Source organism: Thrips palmi, unplaced genomic scaffold (assembly GCF_012932325.1).
Source record: "Thrips palmi isolate BJ-2018 unplaced genomic scaffold, TpBJ-2018v1 HiC_scaffold_8, whole genome shotgun sequence".
NCBI lineage: Eukaryota > Metazoa > Arthropoda > Insecta > Thysanoptera > Thripidae > Thrips > Thrips palmi.
In genome coordinates this window covers 14,612,900-14,636,652 of record NW_023144635.1, presented here as the reverse complement: position 1 = coordinate 14,636,652, position 23,753 = coordinate 14,612,900, and the positions used below count along the sequence as shown (strand labels likewise).

Here is a 23,753-nt window from a genome sequence, read left to right as displayed (position 1 = left end):
TTTATGTTGTATATTTCTGAGTCTGCGGGAGCACTCTGTCTTTCTATTAGATCGATGCAAAACATATTGTAGGTTCTTTTAATGTTAATTTCAGACGGAACAATTGAAAACCGCTTAAAGGAGTCAAAAACATCACTAACATTATATGTGCGTTCCTAAAAACAAGACTGTAAAAAATCATGGTTACAGATTTTATAACAACTGTCAAACTTCAATTTCCTAAAATCAATTTTTAAATGGTATATCATTTAACTCTTCATGGAACAATAACATGGCAGGCTCATTTGCCTGGCAATCAAAGGGGCCAACTATAAGTGAAAGAACTGTGGCACACAGTTTTTAAGACTTGGCTTTAGGTTTTTATTTTCTAAAAGAGCTGATAACAGGATCAGATGAAACAAATGGCAGTCAGAAGATCTGCATTCCCATCAATTCTGTTGCACTTCCGGGTGGCCTTTTCTGGAGGGTTAGTTGTGGAGAAAGGGCGCGGGGCTAGGGAAAAGGAGCCAAATAGCACGTGAAAAGATAAGGGACGGTTGGGATGGAGACATGGATGCTTGGCTTCTTTCTTCGTTGGGACGCATTTTCTACCGAAAACGGGTAAATTGCCAATTTTATCATGTTTCACAGCCGCGTATTACTGTTTGCGCAAATATGCGCAGGTTTTCTCTGTTGATCCTTTCAATTGACACATAGGTTGATAATTTCCAGCGGTGGAACGTGCTTAATAGTGCTTAATTCTATAGTAGATCTCAAACTTTTGTTTTTAAAGTAAAAATTATACAAATAAAGCGATTATATGCACACCAACACCCTTCAAATTATCGCAGGAAGATAACTCGGGTATCATTTTGAACGGGAATACTTGTTCTTTAAAATGGAACCACCGGAGGTTCAAAATCTAGATGCAAAGCCGTCAAAATCGCTGTGGCGTTTTGTTGCATTTTTTTACTAAAAATAACACATTATCACAAGTATTAACTTTGAAGGCCTGTAGTGGTCGTAGTTTTGGTCTGACAACAAAAATAAGACCAGATTTGAAATCTGCAGAAAATTTCCTATCCGATAGTGAAAACGTTTGCATGTTTAAACGATTTTTAAGAAAAAGGTTTTGAGCGCCTAAAAGGGTGTTTTAGCCCACTGTGGTACGGAGCCGTACCAACGCAAGCCACGCCAACATCGAGACTTAGAATTTTCACGCGTTTTTGGAGCGCTTGCACCCTAGCGCCGGCGGCTTGTGAGGATTCCGCAACTTTTTGGTTTACGCTGGGCGGACAGACTTCATCAGGGATCATCTGCGGCGGACTTGCATCTGTCCTACGTGGCGCGGACCACTCAAGAAGTCCCCGAGAAGCGTCCGAGTGCCCCCGTCCCTTAGAGCGGAGAGTAATCAACTCCCTCACTTCCTAGCGCAGCGGTTCTCGACCTTGGAGTCGCGAAAAAAATTGTGGTGTCGCGGCGATGTGGATGGGGTCGCGGCGGTTTCCCGGCTGGCCTACAGGCCGAGCATTGCCGGGAACATCAATTCGCGGAAACTGGAAAACCCACTGCCTGTTTGTCGCTGCACGGATGTTTGAAGGCCTGCCAGCGCCGTGAGCAAACGGGAAAATCCTTCTTGGGGCATTCCATCCCAAATCGGCCACTTTTGTAGGTCATCATTTCGGATCATGATTAAAATTTTTTTGTAGGTAGACCTTATCAAAAAAACATTCTGTGCAAAATCTCAGCCAGATCGGTCCAGTAGTTCCTGAGAAAAGCGCCCTCAAAGTTTTAGTCAAAACTTCATTGAGGTGGTTTGAGCAAATTCGCACTTTTTCACGTTTTGGCCGATAACTCCGTCACTATTCAAGCTACGATGATTCCCCGCACGGTTTATGGAAGGGAAAACTAAGAGGATTCAGAAAATGTACTTGGATTTGAGATATGACTAGGTAAAGGTGGTAAAAAGTGCGAAAAATCGCAGAAAATTGGTTTTTTTGGACCAATTTTCAGTGAGATTTCCGGCCTATGCCCATATCGTGAAAATCCAAACCAAATAGCGGAAATTGTAGTCCATACCATGCCCAAACACGCTACGATCTCGGAATTGTTGGGTGTGGGTCTAGTTTCGGAGCTGCAGCGGCTTGAAAATTCGTAAAAATAGGTCAAATTCTGTTTTTGGCCATAGTGCACGCGGGCAGGTTTTTTTTGAACAGGCTCCACGCGGCATGGGTAGCTTTGTTCAGATACCCCTTTTTGACCTTAGTTGAAGATTTAAGGTTCCCCATTTGAACAATGCAATCGATATTGTTCGAACAAGTGTCCTGGATCCACGAAAAACGAAAGCTGGGAACGCCTGCAGGGCTAGCCCGTATGCCGACCGGTCTTGCCTACCGCACAGGCGCTCGGGCCACTTCGGTCGGCCAGTGTCTTTCTCTCCCTCTCTCTACCCCCCCCCCCCTTTTCCCTCTTCCCCCGCGGCTATCCCGTCCAGGTAAGGCAGGCCGTCGACGGTGTCCGAGACCAAGTCGCGGCTGGCTCTCCGTACACCGACTACAAAATTTTATTGCACCTCTCGATACGAGGGGGTATGCGCTCTCTGAACCTGTGTACCGACTATTACGCTATTACGCTCTATTACGCCACAAATTTAAACGGAATTTAGCTAAAATCGGCCTAAAACACACCAAAATTGATAAAATTTTGACAATTTCGGCTATTACGCTATTACAGAGATAGAGTGAACCGACTATTACGCGAGTGCATACCCCCTCGTCTCGATAGGTCTCGTCAAGACCTTTTCAACGAGTGGTCGGAAGGGGGGTCCAGGAGTCCGACTTCAGCAGTTGCGTTCATCAGGATCTTGGAAAAAGAGGGTCAACCGACCGAAAAAAAATGATAGCAGTTTTTGATGGCAGGGTCGACATGGGCCCCGTCCCGATTGAGCCCCGGTGACCTGAGCCCCGGTGACCTGAGCCCCGACTCGAGCCTTGACTCCAGACCCGACTGAGCCCCGATGGCCAGAGCCCCGATCTGAGCCCCATTTAAGCCCCACATGAGCCCCGCGCCAAAAAAGTTGCAAAATGACGCAAAATCGCCTCTAAAAAAGTTCAAAAATGGAAGTTTTGTTTCGTGGGGCTCAAATGGGCCTCAGCTCGGGGCTCAAACCGGGCTCAGATCGGGGCTCTGGCCATCGGGGCTCGAGTCAGGGCTCAAGTCGGGCTCAAACGGGGCTCTGACCGGGGCTCAGATCATCGGGGCTCAATCGGGATGGGGCTCATGTCGACCCTGCCTTTTTGATACGTACCAAAAGTACGGGATTGCCGGGCAAAAAAGTACGGGATTCCCTGTAAAGAAAGTACGGTGTTGCCTGTAAAAAAAAAGGTACGGTATTGCCTGTAAAAAAACGACGGTATTGCCTGTTAAAAAAAGTATGGTGAAGTCTGAAGTAATCAGTACAGGATTTACCGCGATCTTTTCTCGCAGTGTACCCCCTGCAGACGTTCCCAGCTTTCGTTTTTCGTGGATCCAGGACACTTGTTCGAACAATATCGATTGCATTGTTCAAATGGGGAACCTTAAATCTTCAAGTAAGGTCAGAAAGGGGTATCTGAACAAAGCTACCCATGCCGCGTGGAGCCTGTTCTAAAAAAACTGCCCGCGTGCACTTTGGCCAAAAACAAAATTTGACCTATTTATACGAATTTTCTCCCGATCGTCTCCCGAAACGCCCGGCGCGGTCATCGGCCGAGAGTCGTTTCCATCGCTCTGTCTCTCTCGCACCCACGGGCTGTGCCCTGCCGTATAGGTGCGAGAGAGACAGACCGACGAAAACGACCCTCGGAATCGGTCTGCAGAGCCCTGTGCTGCGTTGGTGTACGGAGAGCCAGCCGCGACTTGGTCTCGGACACCGTCGACGGCCTGACTCATCTGGACGGAATGGCCGCGGGGGGGGGGGGGGGGGGGGCGTAGAGAGAGAGAAAGACACTGCCATAGCTGGCCGACCGAAGTGGCCCGAGCGCCTGTGCAGTAGGCAAGACCGGACGGCGTACGGGCGAGCCAGTTGGGTTGCCTACCCCCTGCAGGCGATCCTAGCTTTCGTTTTTCGTGGATCCAGGACACTTGTTCGAACAATATCGATTGCATTGTTCAAATGGGGAACCTTAAATCTTCAACTAAGGTCAAAAAGGGGTATCTGAACAAAGCTACCCATGCCGCGTGGAGCCTGTTCAATAAAAAACACTGCCCGCGTGCACTTTGGCCAAAAACAGAATTTGACCTATTTTTACGAATTTTCAAGTCGCTGCAGCTCCGAAACTAGACCCACACCCAACAATTCCGAGATCGTAGCGTGTTTGGGCATGATATGGACTACAATTTCCGCTATTCGGTTTGGATTTTCACGATATGGGCATAGGCCGGAAATCTCACTGAAAATTGGTCCAAAAAAAACAATTTTCTGCGATTTTTCACTTTTTTCACCACCTTTGCCTAGTCGTATCTCAAATCTAAGTACATTTTCTGAATCCTCACAGTATTCCCTTTCAGAAACCGTTCCGGGAATCATCGTAGCTTGAATAATGACGGAGTTATCGGCCAAAACGTGAAAAAGTGCGAATTTGCTCAAACCACCTAAATGAAGTTTTGACTAAAACTTTGAGGGCGCTTATCTCAGGAACTACTGGACCGATCTGGCTGAGATTTTGCACAGAATGTTTTTTTGATAAGGTCTACCCACAAAAAAATTTTCATCGTGATCCGAAATGGTGACCTACAAAAGTGGCCGATTTGGGATGGAATGCCCCTCTTGGAAGTGTAGGTAGGGGACGGGCATCGACTCTCTAGAGGTAAGGACTCCTCCTCCACGACCACGGCCGGTCGCCACCGATTCGTTATCGCTTGGCTGTCAGAAAAGCGATTTCCGTGTCGCGGCAACATCGAGTTCGACAGCTTCTCGACAACGGCCAGTTGCCATCGAGTCGTTATCGTAGGGTTGTCGGGAGCGCGATAGTCGAAATTTTCACATCGCACTGGCATCGGTCTCGATAATTCCTCGACAACGGCCGTTCGTCTTCGACCGACTATCGCAGCGTTGTCGAGAGCGCGTTATCGGCCGGCCGATAGAATGGCGACATCGAGAAATCATCAGTTGTCAAATGTCGACCGAGTGGCAGTGCGACGACAGTCGCTCGACAAACGAAATAACGTTATCGGCTATCGACGTGCCGATACAATTTCGACTGTCGATCGACAAGTCTGTGTTCCTAGGAACTACAAGGTAGTTGTACGCCTGACAGTGGCTTGTCGTAATCGTAACAGGCTTCGCGATGCTGCGCCAATTCTGACCATCCACGCCTGGCGTTACCTACCTTGGCCTGCGCTGCTGGACTACCCTCGGCAGACTCTTTCGCCGTACATCGCCACTCTAAGAGACCTGATGGCACGTCAAAGCAGCATTCGGTTTCATCATTCATGCTGGGAGCTCCGCCTTCCAGAATACGGGGTGACGAGGTTGGTTCGCTGATCAAACCACATGACGTTTTTAGTTTGTATCCCTTGAATTGTGGTTAACGTTTGTCGCATTGGGACTTGAACTTGGGTCGGAGGTCGCAGTGAATTCCATTTTCCTTCTCAGCACCCTCCAAAAGAAATGAAATGATGTAGAACAAAACATGTCAGTGAAAAGTTACAAACTAAATGTGAATGTACAATTTTGTACGTGGTGATGCATAATTGTAAACTTGTGGACCGTCGTGCATTAAATCGTGCGTGAATTTGCATAAATTAATGCATCTTTTCGTATAATATTATGCAAATTTCACGTATGCGAAAATTCTGAACAAAGTCGTAAAATAAACAATTGTTGGCAATTTTCAAATCATGTTCTGAAAATTGCGAATCTGAAATGTTGATCTTGAGTACTCAATGGTAATTTTCCGAATGCTATTGTAAATTTCTTAACTGGCTCAAGAGGCGTGGCCAAGGGGCGCGTTTAGAGTCATCAGGTAGCTGACCCACCGCCTCCCGTGCTATGGTTGTACCCGTGGGCTCTCACTATTTTCAACCAGAGCTATACCTGCTCACTTTTAAGTGGTCCATTGTAGCTGCTACGCCAGCTATTCTGTCAGTCATCACCTTGAAATAAGCATCAGTTTCAAACATTTGAAGCCATTCATCCATAAGTGCTTGCAGCATGTTATTCTGAAGTGGTCCTGTAGCAGCTTTTGTTATAAAATACTGGAATTTGAAAAATATAAAAACATTTTGTGTCAAATCAGAAATAGAACGTCATAAATAGAAGAAAATAATAACTCACTATCAACCCATTTTTAACAGCTTTTGAACCCTTCTGCCACTTTTTTCATGAGATGACTGTTCCAGCCTTCATTACTTCCTGATAGCCTCCTACCAATATTTAAAGAAAGCATTTGCAAGTCTAGATCAAGTAAGATCTCTTCTGGCCATGCGAGTAATGGTAACATACTGCTTGGTATCCTTTACCCACACTTTATGACCAATGTTTAGCATATCCGAAGACTTCACTCGGTGCTTCTTGTCATATCATGACTTGGCTTTGTCTTGTCTGTTCTTCAGGTACTGCCGATACTTCTTCCAGGGGGTGGAAACGAGGCTGATTTCGCGGGGCCCGCGCTGCGGCGATGCGTGCACGGCGCATACACTGGAGGGGGGATGTTTACATTCGGGTAGAGCGGGGGCGTAAGAGGGCCGGAGCAAAGCCAGAGCCGAGTAACTTCGGTCAAGTCCCGAATATCACAATGAGCAAAATCAACTAAGACGGACCACTTCTTCCGGTGACCCTCTCCGATTTGCCTGATTTTTTGTAGGCTTAATAACTAACTATAGGAGAGTCTAAAGCCAAAATATTAGGTCCGGCAAAAATTTATTGCCTGAGATATGGCGAACTTTAGATTAACTTTTGGAGAAAAAACACGAATTTGGGTATTTTGGACTAATTTTACACTTTTCATAGAAGAGGGCTAAAATTTGGTCACCTTGTGTAAAATTGGCCAAGGAACAAGAATATGACCTCAGATTTGACCACCGATGAATACCTGAAGAGTAAACCCTCCAAAACACCCTTAAAACACGTAAAAATACAGTTTTTTCTTGGGGTTTCTGGGAAAAATATGTGGACAAAAATTTCTGATGGTTTTATCTTGTAGAAAATGACGCGATGAATCGAATGAGACCACGCGCAGATTTTTATGTCAAACCGTTTAGGAGATATAGCGGTTCAAAGTATGAAAATTTTGCCATTTATTTGTTAAAAAATGCAGGTTTTGAGCATTTTTTGACGTCTTTGGCCTCCTTGGTGCGTGTGGGTGTTCTTATCTTGTGGGAAAAGACGCGTTGAATCGAATGAGACCACGCACAGAGTTGTATCTCGAACCGTTTGGGAGATATAGTGGTTTAAAGTATGGGCACGGGAGAGCTCCCGCAAACACCCGACAAGGCAGAGCCGCCAAACACGCCTGTCGGGCGGGCGGACTACAGTGCCCATATTTTAAACCACTACATCTCCTAAACGGTTCGAGATACAACTCTGTGCGTGGTCTCATTCGATTCAGCGCATCTTTTTCCACAAGATGAAAACACCCACACGCACCAAGGAGGCAAAAGACGTCAAACAATGCTCAAAACCTGCATTTTTTTAAAAATAAATGGCAACATTTTCATACTTTGAACCGCTATATCTCCTAAACGGTTTGACATAAAAATCTGCGCGTGGTCTCATTCGATTCATCGCATCATTTTCTACAAGATAAGATTATCAGAAGTGTTTGTCCACATATTTTTCCCAGAAACCCCAAGAAAAAACTGTATTTTTACGTGTTTTTAGGGTGTTTTGGGGGTTTTACTCTTCAGGTATTCGTCGGAGGTCAAACCTGAGGTCATATTCTTGTTCCTTGACCAATTTAACATGATGTTACCAAATTTTAGCTCTCTACTATGAAAAGTGTAAAATTAGTCCAAAATACCCAAATTCGTGTTTTTTCTCCAAAAGTTAAACTAAAGTTGGCCATATCTCGGGCAATAAATTTTTGCCGGACCTAATATTTTGGCTTAAGACTCTCCTATAGTTAGTTATTAAGCCCACAAAAAATCAGGCAAATCGGAGAGGGTCACCGGAAGAAGTGGTCCGTCTTAGTTGATTTTGCTCAATACTATAAACTAATCTGACCGTGCGTGGTGGATGTCACGACTGAGAAGAAGATGGTTGGAACTTTCATTTTGTTTCTGTAGCGGCTTAATCAACATAGGCTTTGCTTTCAGTTTGGTAAATTTGGAAATGTCACCAAGGATTTCCTTTGACAGCTGTCGGTTTTCGGGGTTCCACAATAAGGTTCGCGAACCCTATTGTGGGATCACCTTAACCTAGTAACAAAGGCCAAACACTCTGAGAAAAAATGACGGTAAATCCTGGATAATTTTTTGCCAAACATTACCGTATTTCAATAACAGGAAAAGTAGCGATATACATCGGCAACTTTGGCCCGTCCCGTACATTAAGAAACGTACGAATTTCGCCCATGTTTGATCCTGACGGGAATTAAACCTGTGTCTGGGGTTAAAATAAATGTCGTTTTCGTCATCAGCACCCTCAAAAACATAAGAAACAATGCAAAAACTCGAATAAAAAGAATGTTCAGAAAATACCCAGCTGGGATTTGAACCGGGGTCCGAACTTCTCCGATTCACTCGAAACTAGCACCATCGATTTTTTCTCGTCGCCCCGATTCCAAAAATACCCCTACATGCCCTCCTAGCTGCATCCGTTGCCGAGATCCTCCTCGACCCCATGTAGACCATGATGCACCTGCAGCAGCGCCCCCGGGGCTCGGATCGGATTTGCTGCCACCGGGCGGTTCTTAGGGTCACCCAAGGAGGCTGCATACCAAATTTGGTCAAGATCGCACCACGGGAAGTCCTCGGACGGACGAACGGACGGACGGACGAACGGACGCACAGCAGGGATCATACTATATGCCCGTCCCTCCGTCATTTTTTTTACAAAAAATAAACGGGACGGGCCAAAAACCAGTATCTACCGTACAGTCTACAGTATCTACCGCACTTGTTTTACAAAATATTCCGTAGTTTTTTTTAACAGAAGTTACCATTCTTTCGTACAGTCCATGCCGTAGGAAGGACCAGATCTGGTCCTTGAGACCTCACTTCTACAACATGTTCAAGAGGTGTGCATGGGCCTCTTCACAAGATGAATTCCAGACTTTTTTTTTAATGAAATGTTGCAAGAGTCTGTTGTGACTTCTATTCCTACATTGAAGAAACATCTTGAAGGACTTCAATGTCGAGTTGCTGACTGGGCTCTGTGCTTTCGCACAGAAATTCTCATTGGAGGTCACCATACAGACAACCTTTCTGAAGCAAACATCAGAATTATGAAGGATCAAATTTTGAATCGGATGAAAGCTTTTAGCATTACTCAGCTATTCGATTTCATGTCAACAAAGCTTGATGCTTATTATGAACGAAGGATTTCTGAGGTCATTACAAAGAGTGTCCAACTACACCTCATCGAGGTACTTCATTGACAAAGAGAAATTAGTACCTCTAACATGTGAAAAGATTGCTAAGGACACTTGTCTAGTGAAGAACTATGAGAAAGGGACCTCTTACACTGTAGACACAGAAGTTGAATTGTGCTCGTGCATTGCTGGAATCGGAGGTGCACTTTGCAAACATTTGTACCAAGTTGTCACAACATTCAATATCTCAAGTACCCAAGTGTTGCCCTAGGCCAAATTGAATCTGCACTTCATCATGTCAGGAGTGCAAGGAGATAAGGAATTCTTCCAGACTTTGAAGTTTGATGAAGAGGCTCAAGAAGAGAGAAGCCAAGGTGATCAAATGAATGAGAATGTGGACGGTCAAGAAACTGTTCCTGAAAATGTTGCTGCTGACAATGCTATTCTTAAAAATGTGGATGAAACTGATGAAACTACATCTGAAAATTTGGATGCTCCAGATTGTGCCTCACCTGAAAATTTGGATAAGTTGGTAGCATATCTCACTGAGAGGTGTAAAAAAAATCCCGCCCCCACAAAACAAATCGAAAAAGTTGTTGACCGATTGTTCAAGGACTGTAGTACGGATAGTGCATTAGAACATGCCCTAGCCACATTCAACAGATATCGGGGCCAAAAGCCTCTGAAGGAGAACCAACTCAGTGCTCTCTCCAAAGTGAGGAATGCTGGGAACATACCTGTGCTCAATCCTTCTAGAAGATATAAGCCAATATCTGGCCGCCATTCTAAAATCACCGGAAGACCTGCTAAAGAATTCAGACAGGAACACCATTACAACAAGGGCCCCCCCAGGACCAGATTGGAAGAATCCTCCCACAGCTCGGCCAATAGCCCCTCAAAATCTCTCTCATTGTTGGCTGAGCGATAGCGAAGCCTGTTACTCCAGTGGGGTTGAAAAGTTTTGTCTGTCTGTCTGTCGGTCTGTCTGTCTGTCTGTCTGTCTGTCGGTCTGTCTGTCTGTCTGTCTGTCCGCACTACTCCTCCTGAACGGCTCGGCCGATCTCGGTGAGATTTTGCACACTTCTTGGATATGTCCTTGGCTCGGCACACGCGAAATTTCACCATCCTAGCTCAACTGGTTCAGTTTTTATAGGCGAAAAACACCTAAAAAACGGCGAAAAATAGAGATTTCTGCAGATAGACCATTTCTGTCTTGGAGAAAGGGGGGTCTGGGGGGCGGAGCCCCCCAGCCTCGACAAGTTAAGAAGTGACAAGGGTCAAGATCGTGTTATCTGTAGATAAAACAACTCTATTTACAATGTAGGGGGGTCTGGGGGGCGGAGCCCCCCAGTATTCGACAAGTTAAAAAATAACCGACAACGGACAAGCCATTGCCTGCCGCAGGCAGGCTAGCGCCGCAGGCCAAGGTAGGTACGCCAGGCGTGGATTGGAGGAACAGGCAGCGAGACATCGCGAAGCCTGTTACGACAAGACGCGGTCTGGCGTAAACCTACCTTGTGTAGCAATTAATTTGCCACTCGGCAGAAATTGTAACAGGAAGGTGTAATTAAGGGGGCTCATACATGTTAAAAGCACTTTGTAAAAATTTTCTTTTGATGTAGACGGATTAAGATTTTACAATTTCTGTGTTAAAACCCTTTTAGATAATTGAGTAAGCTTCATTTTGGCTTAAAGGAAAGTGACTTTGGACATTTTTTGGAGATTTAGTCGAAACGTTTAAAATTTTAGTTCTCGTAAGATTTTGTTCGCATACTTGCTCAGATCTGTGGGGAAAAAATCAGGGAGACTCATCCCTAGTAGTGTCATAGAATTGACTACAATGGGCTTTATATCTACAATATTTCAATAAAAAAAATAAAAAAAAATTTTTAAACATTTTTTGAACAAATTTTTTAACAAAAAATTGTTTTTATTTTTTTTCTTGAAAACTATTGCAGATATAAAGCCCATTGTAGTCAATTCTATGACACTACTAGGGATGAGTCTCCCTGATTTTTTCCCCACAGATCTGAGCAAGTATGCGAACAAAATCTTACGAGAACCAAAATTTTAAACGTTTCGACTAAATCTCCAAAAAATGTCCAAAGTCACTTTCCTTTAAGCCAAAATGAAGCTTACTCAATTATCTAAAAGGGTTTTAACACAGAAATTGTAAAATCTTAATCCATCTACATCAAAAAAAAATTTTTTACAAAGTGTGTTTAACATGTATGAGCCCCCTTAAATGTGTAACTGTACGCCTTGAATTGTTCATTTATTCTATAAGTCACATGTCCAAAATTTACAAAAGAGCAAAACCAACTAAGACGGACCACTTCTTCCGGTGACCCTCTCCGATTTGCCTGATTTTTTGTAGGCTTAATAACTAACTATAGGAGAGTCTAAAGCCAAAATATTAGGTCCGGCAAAAATTTATTGCCTGAGATATGGCGAACTTTAGATTAACTTTTGGAGAAAAAACACGAATTTGGGTATTTTGGACTAATTTTACACTTTTCATAGAAGAGGGCTAAAATTTGGTCACCTTGTGTAAAATTGGCCAAGGAACAAGAATATGACCACCGATGAATACCTGAAGAGTAAACCCTCCAAAACACCCTTAAAACACGTAAAAATACAGTTCCGTCGAGTCCCCTAAAGTGGGACGATTTTTACGGAAAATCGTCTGTTATTCACGGAATTACGATGGCACCGAAAATCGCCGGGGATTTAAGAATCTTCATGTCAAAACACGTCTTTTACCGAAAACAAAAAATTTTTTCAGCCCATGGGGCTCTAGTAGGAGCAGCAAGAACCGTGTCCCAATTTAGGAGCCAAAGTCTCCTAAAGTGGGACAAAGTCCCCTAAAGGGGCCCGTTCATTCGTTTTCGCCCAAAAACTGCAGTAGCAAAAAATTTTTTAAAATGTATTATGTCCAAAATTTAAAATTTGAAGCAAGATTGGTTCTGAAGTCTTTTTCGATATCTCGACTGGTTAAGCTGATATGAGCCTTTCAATCAATTAGATTTCCTTAGATATATTTAAATTAAAAAACAGCCGTAGCGCCTAAACCAATTGAAATACGGCAAAAAAACCAATAAAACAAAATGGTCTTAAAATTTAATTTTTGACCAAAACCATTTTATAAAATTTTTTTCTCAGGTCATATTTTATAAGTTTCGAAATGCACGGCAAGAAAAACATGTTGAAATTTTGAAAATTAAAAACCGTTCACCCGGCAATTTTTTTTTAAAAATTTTTTTGTTCAAAATATGATTTTACGCAAGATTTGTCTTATGGTCGATAACGATATCTTTGTAGGTTAAGCCAAGAGGAAGCATTTGCTTTCAAACATTGACTAAATTTTGTGCTGACTTAAAGCGTACCGAATAACCGTACTTGCCCGACTGCCTGGGCCTCCAAAACCCACCTGGCAACCTAAAATATACAAGGCAGCGTTTGTAGGACGCTGGAGGTGAATGTAAAGCCTCTGAATCGGTCAAAACCTAAAAGAAACGATGGAAAGCATGTGTCCCACTTTACAGCCCCTCAGAAAATTGCTTCCCACCGTAAAACGAAGCGTCGGAAACAAATTTTCTAAAGTGCATCTTCACTGCAAAAAAAAATTTTGAAATTTAAGACATGAAATGTCTTAAATTTAATAAAATTTTTAAATGATATGAAAACTCAGAAAAGTTTGTGAAAAATGCTATACTTTTTTTACATTTACCAAAACTAAAATGAAAAGTAATAAATAGTTGGTAAATTTTAAAACCACTTTTTAAAAATTAGGAACAGGGTTGTCAAATTAAGATTGCCTGCCCAAAAATAAAAATTGGTTTCTTAAAATCCTCATGACTGATGACTTTTCATAAAAAAGATTCTGAAACTAAAAGATTGAAGTTAAAGTTGAACGCTTCAGTGATAGCTGTAACATTCAAAGTAAAACCCAAGGTTTAGTTCGAGGGGGTATGCGCTCTTTAACCTGTGTACCCACTATTACGCTATTACGCTCTATTTCACCACAAATTAATCGGAAATTTTGCTAAAAACGGCCTAAAACACACCAAATTGAAAAAATTTTGACAATTTAGGCTAGTACGCGACTATTGCGCGTATTATTACGCGTGCTTTTACAAAAGAGTGAACCGACTATACGCAAGTGAAACCCCCCTCAGTTTACTTCATTACTTCACGCAAACTGTCGACAAGCCATTTCTCACAGGGGTTGGCCCACAGTCAGCCGTGGGTTCAAGGTCAGGTTTCAAAGACCTGCCGCTAGGTGGCGCTTAGAGCGCCGTGTCCGTTCCCGAAAAAAGTATTCCTATTTGTATTTCTAAAAGAACTTCTTTTGCCAAATGTACCATCTATTGCCTTAGTAAAGTTTTCTCTAGCCGCTAGCTGAAATTTTTTAACAAAATATTCCACTGGAGTTGAGTAAAACGCAAAACCCAGGGTTGCCACTCGCTGGCGTCTGCTGTCGGCCATTAGGTTAGGCCCAAGGCACCTCCTCCGCTGAGGCACAGTCGGAAGAGGAAGACATACAATACTATGGCCTTCGTGCTCCGACTTTTTTTTGAAAACCCGACACTGCTATGGACACGATGTGAGATGCATTTCAAAATTTTGGGACATCCACACTCGAAATCGGACGTAAAATATAAAAGGGTTTTTTCTCCCACTTTAGTCAAATGTTTTTGAATTTTTTAAAAAACCATGATCTATGAATTTTAAAACTTGGTCATTAGTTTTTAAAAGGAGAAAATTTCTTACTTTTTAAAAGCAAAAAATTTTGTAAAATGCTTCACAAACTAGTTTCTTAAAATTAAGATGGATTTTTTTTTCAGGGTTGTAGATAAAAAAAACGCGCTACAACATGTCTGAAGTCTAGAATGGTCCGGCATCAACGGCTCGAAGCCCCCAATCCGCGCTAGACGTCTGAAAAAACTTCTCTTTTTTTCTGCATCAAATTCAATTTTTTAGGATTTTTGGGGGAGGGGGTATGAGCGGGAACAAGAAAATCTGTGCGGATAGGTCTTGGAGGGGTCCTACCGTCTCAAAAACATTTTTTACCTCGCAAAATATCCACGCGTTGGCCGTTTACGGCCTAAAATAGGGAAAATAGTCAAAATGTCCCACTTTAGGGTTCGTGTTCACATTTAGGGGACTTGACGGTTTTTTCTTGGGGTTTCTGGGAAAAATATGTGGACAAAAATTTCTGATGGTTTTATCTTGTAGAAAATGACGCGATGAATCGAATGAGACCACGCGCAGATTTTTATGTCAATCCGTTTAGGAGATATAGCGGTTCAAAGTATGAAAATTTTGCCATTTATTTGTTAAAAAATGCAGGTTTTGAGCATTTTTTGACGTCTTTGGCCTCCTTGGTGCGTGTGGGTGTTCTTATCTTGTGGGAAAAGACGCGTTGAATCGAATGAGACCACGCACAGAGTTGTATCTCGAACCGTTTGGGAGATATAGTGGTTTAAAGTATGGGCACGGGAGAGCTCCCGCAAACACCCGACAAGGCAGAGCCGCCAAACACGCCTGTCGGGCGGGCGGACTACAGTGCCCATATTTTAAACCACTACATCTCCTAAACGGTTCGAGATACAACTCTGTGCGTGGTCTCATTCGATTCAGCGCATCTTTTTCCACAAGATGAAAACACCCACACGCACCAAGGAGGCAAAAGACGTCAAACAATGCTCAAAACCTGCATTTTTTTAAAAATAAATGGCAACATTTTCATACTTTGAACCGCTATATCTCCTAAACGGTTTGACATAAAAATCTGCGCGTGGTCTCATTCGATTCATCGCATCATTTTCTACAAGATAAGATTATCAGAAATGTTTGTCCACATATTTTTCCCAGAAACCCCAAGAAAAAACTGTATTTTTACGTGTTTTTAGGGTGTTTTGGGGGTTTTACTCTTCAGGTATTCGTCGGAGGTCAAACCTGAGGTCATATTCTTGTTCCTTGACCAATTTAACATGATGTTACCAAATTTTAGCTCTCTACTATGAAAAGTGTAAAATTAGTCCAAAATACCCAAATTCGTGTTTTTTCTCCAAAAGTTAAACTAAAGTTGGCCATATCTCGGGCAATAAATTTTTGCCGGACCTAATATTTTGGCTTAAGACTCTCCTATAGTTAGTTATTAAGCCCACAAAAAATCAGGCAAATCGGAGAGGGTCACCGGAAGAAGTGGTCTGTCTTAGTTGATTTTGCTCAAAGTCAGTACAATAAAGATCTTTTTAAATATTCTACAAGTACATCCTTTGGTCATTCTTTTAAAATTCTTTTTCTTGTTCTCTTTAATGAAAGAACTTAATGAACTTAAATTACAGCAGGAAGACATCCAAAGCATTCATTTTGAGGCTTCTTTAGCACTGTAACTGATGCTGCTTTGTGAGGCTCAATCTCCTATGGAAAAGTAAAGGCAACATAATTACAAAGAGAATAACTCTAACATGAATAAAATGAGAAATCTTACCGTCTCTTTTCCTTCAGGAGGTCTTCATGACTTTTGTGGAGTGCAGCATATTTGCTTTTTGCTTTCTCTTGATTCAATTCTAATTCCTGACAGGGGGTGACAGAGTTGTTAATAATTAAGATTGTTTAAATAAATTTTCTAAAAAAAAATGCACAGATAGGGATAAATACCACAATTTGCTCTTGCAGCTTTCTTTTCTCTACTTCAAACTCTTCTTTTAAAATTTTGTTTTTTGTTTGAGAATTCAGAAGTGTTTTATCAATCTCCTATCGGACCATGAAAAATGAATGTCAGTAGCCACTAGTGAAACATATACACGATAACATCCAAAAAAGTATACTTACAGCCAGTTTTGTAGTGTACAGTTCAGCTTCTCTGCCCATTTTTTCCCTTAACTGGAGATTATCCTGTTCCAATTCAATTAATCTTATATTTTGTTCTTTAACGATGCTCCCTTGCAACTGTATATTTTCCTTTTCTAATTCGTGGACTTTCCTTTCCACCTGGTGACAAAAGCAAACGATTCATAATACAGCTTTTGGTAGCACCACAAGTGAAAAATCTAACTTACCTGGATCTTTTGATCAGAATGAGGGACTTAATTGCCGCCATTAACACTTTTCATATTCTGTAAGAAAAAACAAAAGATTTTCAAAATTTTTTTTTAAAAAAAAGCAAATGGGGCGGCAAAGAAATACATGGGAAATCTTACATTCAGATGCAGCTGAATTTCAGCCAGCAAAAAGTCCTTGAGCTCTTGTACATGAGCCGTGTTCTCGTTTTGTAAAATTTTTGAAACCTATTTGAGAGACACCAAATTACTTGAGATGAAATGACAAATGTATCTATATTTTGAGATGTCATCACTCACTTTGGCAACTTCATCAGCAACTTTGTTTTCAATAAGAGTTGCAGTCTTCGCACTGCTGCATGCTGGACAATACCACGGAGATGGAAAGAGTGAAACTGAAAGCAAATTGCCAGTTGATTAATCCCTGGATTCCACAGAACCTTCTCAATGAATATTACTCATACCTTGTTTTTCAGTTAGTCCCAGACAGTCATAGTGAAACCATCCGTCACACTCATCACGACCTATCATGGGCCTGAAAAATTAATGAAATTAGCCCAGTTAGCCTTCTATTCAACCAGTTTTAAGTTCAAACAAGAAATTGATACATTGAGGTAGTGTAAACTCACCGCGCTCCTTGTGACTTTTTGCACAAACACAACATTTTGGACCACTTAGATTACATTACACAGCGAGACGAAATTTAAACTCGCAGTTCAGCGACCACCAAAAATTTGGGCGAACGGCCACCAGAGGGCTCTGTGGCGATAAAGCCTCACGAGGGGGCCTTCTCAGGGGGTCGGCGCACAAGTGTTACTCAAAGTCAATAGTCGCTCATGGGACACCCTTGAGTGCACCCTTTCATAAGTTGGACGACCGGAAGTTATCTGAAGCCCTAGTCAAAACGTGATGGCGGGGTGATCCATGTCTGGGTCAGACCATCAAATGAATTAAGATTCGTACGAGTACCTTTGCATTACGATTCAAATCGCAGGCTGCGAAGCCGCCGTTTACATTACATCTGGTGTCATTTGTTGTGGTATTTAGAGCGTGTCGGAACTTGCTCCGGTAGATCTACTCTGTAAGTCTTACGGTGAAAGGCTGCACCAACATATTATGGTGGGGGTTTTCTCCATAATACCAACAAAATTGGTTCAAATATCTATAAGGCACAGTAAATTCTCAATTGAGAATTCTATACCATTAGTGGTGTGTTACGAGGCCAGCTGCACCACCATAATATGGAACATTTTCACCATAATATGGAGAATCTTCTCTGAAGAACATTTAGAATGTTAACAACACTGCGAGAAAAGATCACGGTAAATCCTGTACTGATTACTCCAGACTTCACCGTACTTTTTTAACAGGCAATTCCGTCGTTTTTTTTACAGGCAATACCGTACTTTTTAATACAGGAAACACCGTACTTTTTTTACAGGTAATCCCGTACTTTTTTACCCGGCAATCCCGTACTTTTAATACCTATCAAAAACTGCTATAATTTTGTTTAGTCGGTTGACCCTCTTTTTCCAAGTTCCTGATGTACGCAACTGCTGAAGTCGGACTCCTGGACCCCCCTTCCGACCACTCGTTGGAAAGGTCTTGACGAGACCTATCGAAAGGTGCAATAAAATTTTTCAGTCGGTCGACCCCCTTTTTTCAAGATCCTGATGTGGACAATTCTTGGAAGCGGCCCTTGTTGGGACCAGACCTGGCCCTTCCTACGGCATGGACTGTACGGATGAACGGCAACTACTGTTAAAAGACTACGGAATATTTTGTAAAACAAGTACGGTAAATACTGTAGACTGTACGGTGGATACTGGTTTTTGAAGTACGGTAAAGTTTGGCAAAAAAATTATCCAGGATTTACCGTCATTTTTTCTCAGAGTGAAGGGATTTCTAGACCGGAAGTCAGTGGACGCCGGTGGCAGATCAAAACCAGACATCTTGGTAACAAGCTCATTCCTAGACCGGAAGTCAGCGGACGCGGGTGGCAGATCAAAACCATCTTGGTAACAGCCCTGCGGTGTCATCTGAATATAATTCGCCAATGCCATTGGTTTCTTGTTAAAAATTTGTAGCACTGGCGTGCCCTCGAGTCCAAGGGAGATTTTCGGTGATGATCTTCTGTCCAGGAATCCCGAAAGAGCGATCCGAAGGGTACTCATGAATCTTGAAACGGATTGGCATTCTTTTCTCTCTCCCTACATCTTCTGCGCGTGCGCAGAGGTTCCCCGACCACCAGGTGCGCACGCTTCGAAGCTGTTTTTAGGGCTAGCATTTGTTTTACCGTTTCAAGACTCAGAGGGTACTCCAATGATTCTTGCAACGTAAGAACAATAGTAAGCCCTTGGAACAGCTTCGACGCATGCGCACTTCATAGTGGAGGAATATTCTGCGCTGCGCATTGCACACCCGGCGTGCAGGAACGACTGAGCATGCGCGCAAGCTGGTTGAATAGCCCACTTCTGTTCTACTACCATTTCAAGATTCTTTGGAGTTCACTTTTGGCGTACCCCACTGTAAAACGTTACGGGATTGTGTAACCTTCCCTTGTGAAGGTGCCCCCATAGACACTTCTGGCAAGGCCTAAAGTGAAGATCAAGAGGAAGATCATAAGCCGAAAACAGCTGCCAAATGACGCTTGTTCACTGACTTTAAGCGTTATTCTGAATCCAAAATTTAAAGAAATTTTAAATTTATTATGGAATTTGGTTCAACCTGTCAAAATCCCTGGAAAAGGCAGAATTTTTGCACTGCTTCCGGTCTTCGTTCTTCTTCTTCTTCTTCTTACAATAAGGCCCTGCTAGAAGTGTTAATCAAGGGGCCGTTGCGGGTTTTCATTGACAATGTTATGCAGTTTTGGTCAATCTTTAACCTTTTCTCGGCATTTAGTGTGACGTTACGCGAAATTCCCTTATCGCGGCGTACCTTTGTTTTACTGCGTGTCTTCCTTCGTTGCGTTTTCAAAGTTAAGCGTGTCAAGAGCGTCGTTACGGTTGTGCTGATCTGCCCCCACCCCTCCAAACCTACTCCCCTCTGTTTCGCAGCGTTGCGCGGGCGGCATCCCATTTTCGCCTCACTACGACGTAACGCATTGAACAGGTTTCCCCCTTTCTCACCGAATTTTCAATGGACACTTTCAGTGCTCGACGAGTGAAGAACCAAAGTAATCCAAAAGCCGGAAACCCTGAGGAACCGTACCGACTGATTCCTTGCTTATAGATATAGTACTCCTAAGAAGCTGAGCTTCTAAGCTCTGGTTCGGAAGAAGAACAAAAACGGTAACGGAAGTGAAATTGCAGTTTCTATGAGAAATATACGCTGCGCATGATAGAACGCAGAGCAACTTTCTCATAGAAACTGCAATTTCTTTCTTCCGTTTTCGTTCTTCTTCTTCTTCCAAGCCAGAGCTTCTTTGGAGTACTCTATTACTTTTGTACCCTACTCGGTGACGAGTAAAAGATCTATTGCGTGTCCTCCAACTCATCACAACTCTCTTAAATCTTGAAACGGAAGATACAGGTCAAATAGAAGCTCTAAAAACAGAATCTGCGCATGCGCCGATGTTCCCCCACCACCCGTCGCGCATAGGCTGAAGCTGCTCTAGGGCTTACGGTTCATTTTCTTCCCTCCTCAGGTCCATTAGAGTATCCTAGTCCAGTAACCTGGCATCATGCTGAAACGAATGTGATGAAGTGTCACGTTTCTTGAAACACTGTGTCACATTCGCTGGCATGTAAATCGGCCATAACTTAAGCTTATTCACTTTCAGATCAAAGTGACTCAATTTTCAAAGAAATGTGGCATTCTGTCACAATTTGTTGGATTGCACACTCTAAATGTTCCACAGTAAAAATACTCCATATTACGGTGATAATGTTCCATATTATGGTGGTGCAGCTGACTTCGTATTATACCATTAAGAATTAGCTGTGCCTTGATGAATAAGGTACTTCGAAGAAAACCCGACCGGAAGTCAGCGACATGTCGGGTTAAACAAACGAGCGTCGCACGGCTGTGCTGAGCGGTGGTGGGGGCCGGGACGGGCAGAGTGGGGGCAGCGTGCGCGCGCCGCCTTTACCCCCTCTTGGCGGATTTCGACCCCCACCACCGCTCAGCACAGCCGCGCGACGCTCTTTTGTTTTTCCCGTTCTGTCACTGACTTCCGGTCGAGGTTCTCTCCGAAATACCCTATTTCGTTGGTATTATGGGGAAAATCTCCACCATAATATGTTGGTGCAGCCTTTCACTGTAAGACATCTACTGTGCAATCGGCCATATATTAGCGTATTCTTCTCCCAACGAAAGTAGCACAAGGCTCACAAACGTAACATTTTGCCACATGTGTCTCATGCGATGACACGTTCACGGAGTGAGTGTATTAATCTTTTTCTTTCTTGATTTTGCTCAGTTCCAGGTCCTCTCTATCGATTCAGCATGAACCGGTGTAATCGGGAACATCTTGTTCGGAAAATGGCTGATAAGGAGAGGTAACCAACTTTGTGTTCACTCCCCTCCCAGGAACGTGACATCACGTTGAAACGAACGTAACAAAATTTCACGCTCGTTTGAGCAGTGTGTCACATTCGTTTGGATTTGAATCAGCCAAAAATTAACTTGTTCACATTCAAACGATTGTAACGCAATGCTCAAACAAACGTGACATTTTGTCATGTTTGTTTCAACGTGATGTCACGTACTTAAATCAAGGTAGGTGTACGCCGGACAGTGTCTTGTAACAAGCTTCGCGATGCTGCACCAGTTACGACATTCCACGCCTGGTTTTTACACCTACCTTGGCCCGCGGCGCTGGCATGCCTTCGGCAGGCTCCTTCCCTTCCTGGACGGCACGAAAAGGGTCAGAATGGGTTCAATTTTCGTCATCAGCACCCTCAAAGACACAAGAAGTGACGTTACACTTGGTACGAAGTTGGAAGGCACTGAAAAGCTGACTTCTACTGCCGATTTTGAGCTAGTCTTTAAGGACTTTCAGAACTTTTTGCGGGCGTAAGCTGGTACCGTTGTTCCGGGCGGCGAGCACCAGCAGCTCAGACTTCTCTCTTTTAACAAGCGACAGTTTTGAAATGACTCATTTTCGATATAATTTGCATCCACGGAGAGATAATTATGGGGCACTGCCTAGTGCTCCCTCTTTAAAGCCTACGAAGCATTTACTTCATAACTAAAGAAAATGAAGGCGTTGTAGAATTGCTTCGTATTATGAAGAAATGCTTCGTATTGCGACGGATTTTGCTTCGGAATACGAAGCATTTCTTCGTAGATTTTACAATGCTTTCGTTTTCTTCGTATTACAAAGCGGTTCTTCGTGGAGTTTTTACTGTGCCCTCCGTCTCCCTTGTTTTCTGTTTCACATTTTTAATTTTTAATTATTTGTTTTAGAGCGCTCATCGCAAAGTACTACGATGAGGATGGTAATTTGGTCAAACGCCGTCGAACACGCCAGCAAGCCAAGCTGGCGTCCTGCGTCTCCAGCATTCAGGTAAGCAAGTTCACTGATTAAGTAACGTACCCTCAGGCAATGTTAGTAATGAATGGAATTTCATAAATCGTTGTTTAAAGCTACTACTTATAACTTAAGGGGGCAGTAGCTCTTTGTACAGTATTTTTCAATTATTCGCGAACTTTCTGTTTGGATGTCAATAAAAAACATTGGCATGAATGCTACAAACGAACGGCGGTGACCTTTTCAAAGTACAAACTTTTACAACATTTGTTAAGGAAAAATTCTTTGTTTTTGTGTTAAACTGGGGAGGGATATGAATCTCACTCTAAAGGTCTGCCAAATTACACATGGGAACGCACACGATGTCAGCCAAAGTTTTCAACTTTTTTTTGCAATCGGTGAAGTGCATAAGAAAGAGCATGAAATTGCGCACACAATGAACCGCAGGGGTCAAATTCGCACTAAACAAAACTGCCAGAAAGATGTCCTTTTGACAAGTTTTCTATTGAATAAGGTTTTCTCGTCCGATACTGATCTAGCAGCGCTTTCACCCGGTCTTGACTTGGTATTAAGTTCAATTTGTGGACAATTTTTTGCTCTTTGATGAGAGTGTGGTCAGAAAGCTCTCACTGAATTTGTTCCCACCTCCTGATGAAAACCTGTGTATTCATCACTTGTAAATGTCGGTAGTTTTATCTCAAATTGGTGAAAGTGGTCCTATCCTTCTTGAATGGGCGAGGTCAACAGATTGATTGTAAGGAAAATTAGCTTTGAAATTGTCGTCGTCGATTTAAGTTTCCACAGCGCACGTGCCGTTGTGTTGCAGGAGTTCGAGGCCAGCGAGATCCACACTCTCCCGGACGAGGTGCTGCTGCTGGTGTTCTCCCGCATGCAGTCTGCGGAGCTGCTTCCCCTCCGCCTGGTGTGCCCGCGATGGAACCAGCTCGTCCTCGACCCCACCGTGTGGCGGCGCCGGGAGATTGTCGTGAGCACAGGGTAAGATTTCGCCGGAAGAGGAAGCTCAAGAGGAAATCCCTGGGAATTTCAGCGTACAATTCCTATGAATTTCAGCCGAATTGCAGTCGAATTTTGAGGAATTTCATTTGAATTCCGAAGAATTTCAGTCGTATTTCGATGAATTTTATTAAATCTTAGTGAATTTTACATGTTTGATGGATTTTGGTGTACAAATTTGGCGGGAGTTACCATTTACTGTTGAAAATGTTCATGGACAATTTCTGTTCTCATCTTGAAAGAGTTTTGTTCGCAACGAAATTTGGTGACAAAATTGTTATCAAAGATAGTTTTGTCACCCATCAGCTGGTTGCAGTTTTGTGACTGGGCTTGTTAATGATAAAAAGGTTCTAGTGGGTAATTAGAATTGTCTACTGTTACAAGTCTGAATACACTTTCATTTGTTGAATCCTACTTTGCGAATTGAAGGTCCTCCAATTTGGTTTCGTCACAAAACCTTATCGGCCAGTTCAAACTCAAGCAGACCGCACCGAGAGTCGTTGTGTCTAAAGTTGTTGAAGAAAAACTACCTTTTTTTTCTCCCTTTGCTTTTTTTGCCACATCGTCATTGTTCTTCCTGAGGCGTTTAAACATTATTAGAATTGCTTTCATGATTTATTTTGTCCAAAAACACGTATTTTGAGCAAGCAACTTTCAAAATTTGTAGTTAACTCACAAAAATTGTGATACTTTTGTTACAGTTCA

General features: G+C 42.8%; 1 protein-coding gene across 1 annotated transcript in view; it reads left to right on the top strand.

Annotated features, from left to right (window-relative positions):
• LOC117653659 overlaps positions 1-23,753 on the top strand; it is a 58,550-nt gene that overhangs the window by 4,504 nt on the left and 30,293 nt on the right. Inside the window, exons 2-4 of the mRNA XM_034399465.1 lie at positions 20,982-21,060; positions 21,971-22,070; positions 22,861-23,030. Of these exons, the coding sequence (XP_034255356.1) occupies positions 20,982-21,060; positions 21,971-22,070; positions 22,861-23,030 (349 nt within the window). The remainder of the gene's footprint in view (positions 1-20,981; positions 21,061-21,970; positions 22,071-22,860; positions 23,031-23,753) is intronic.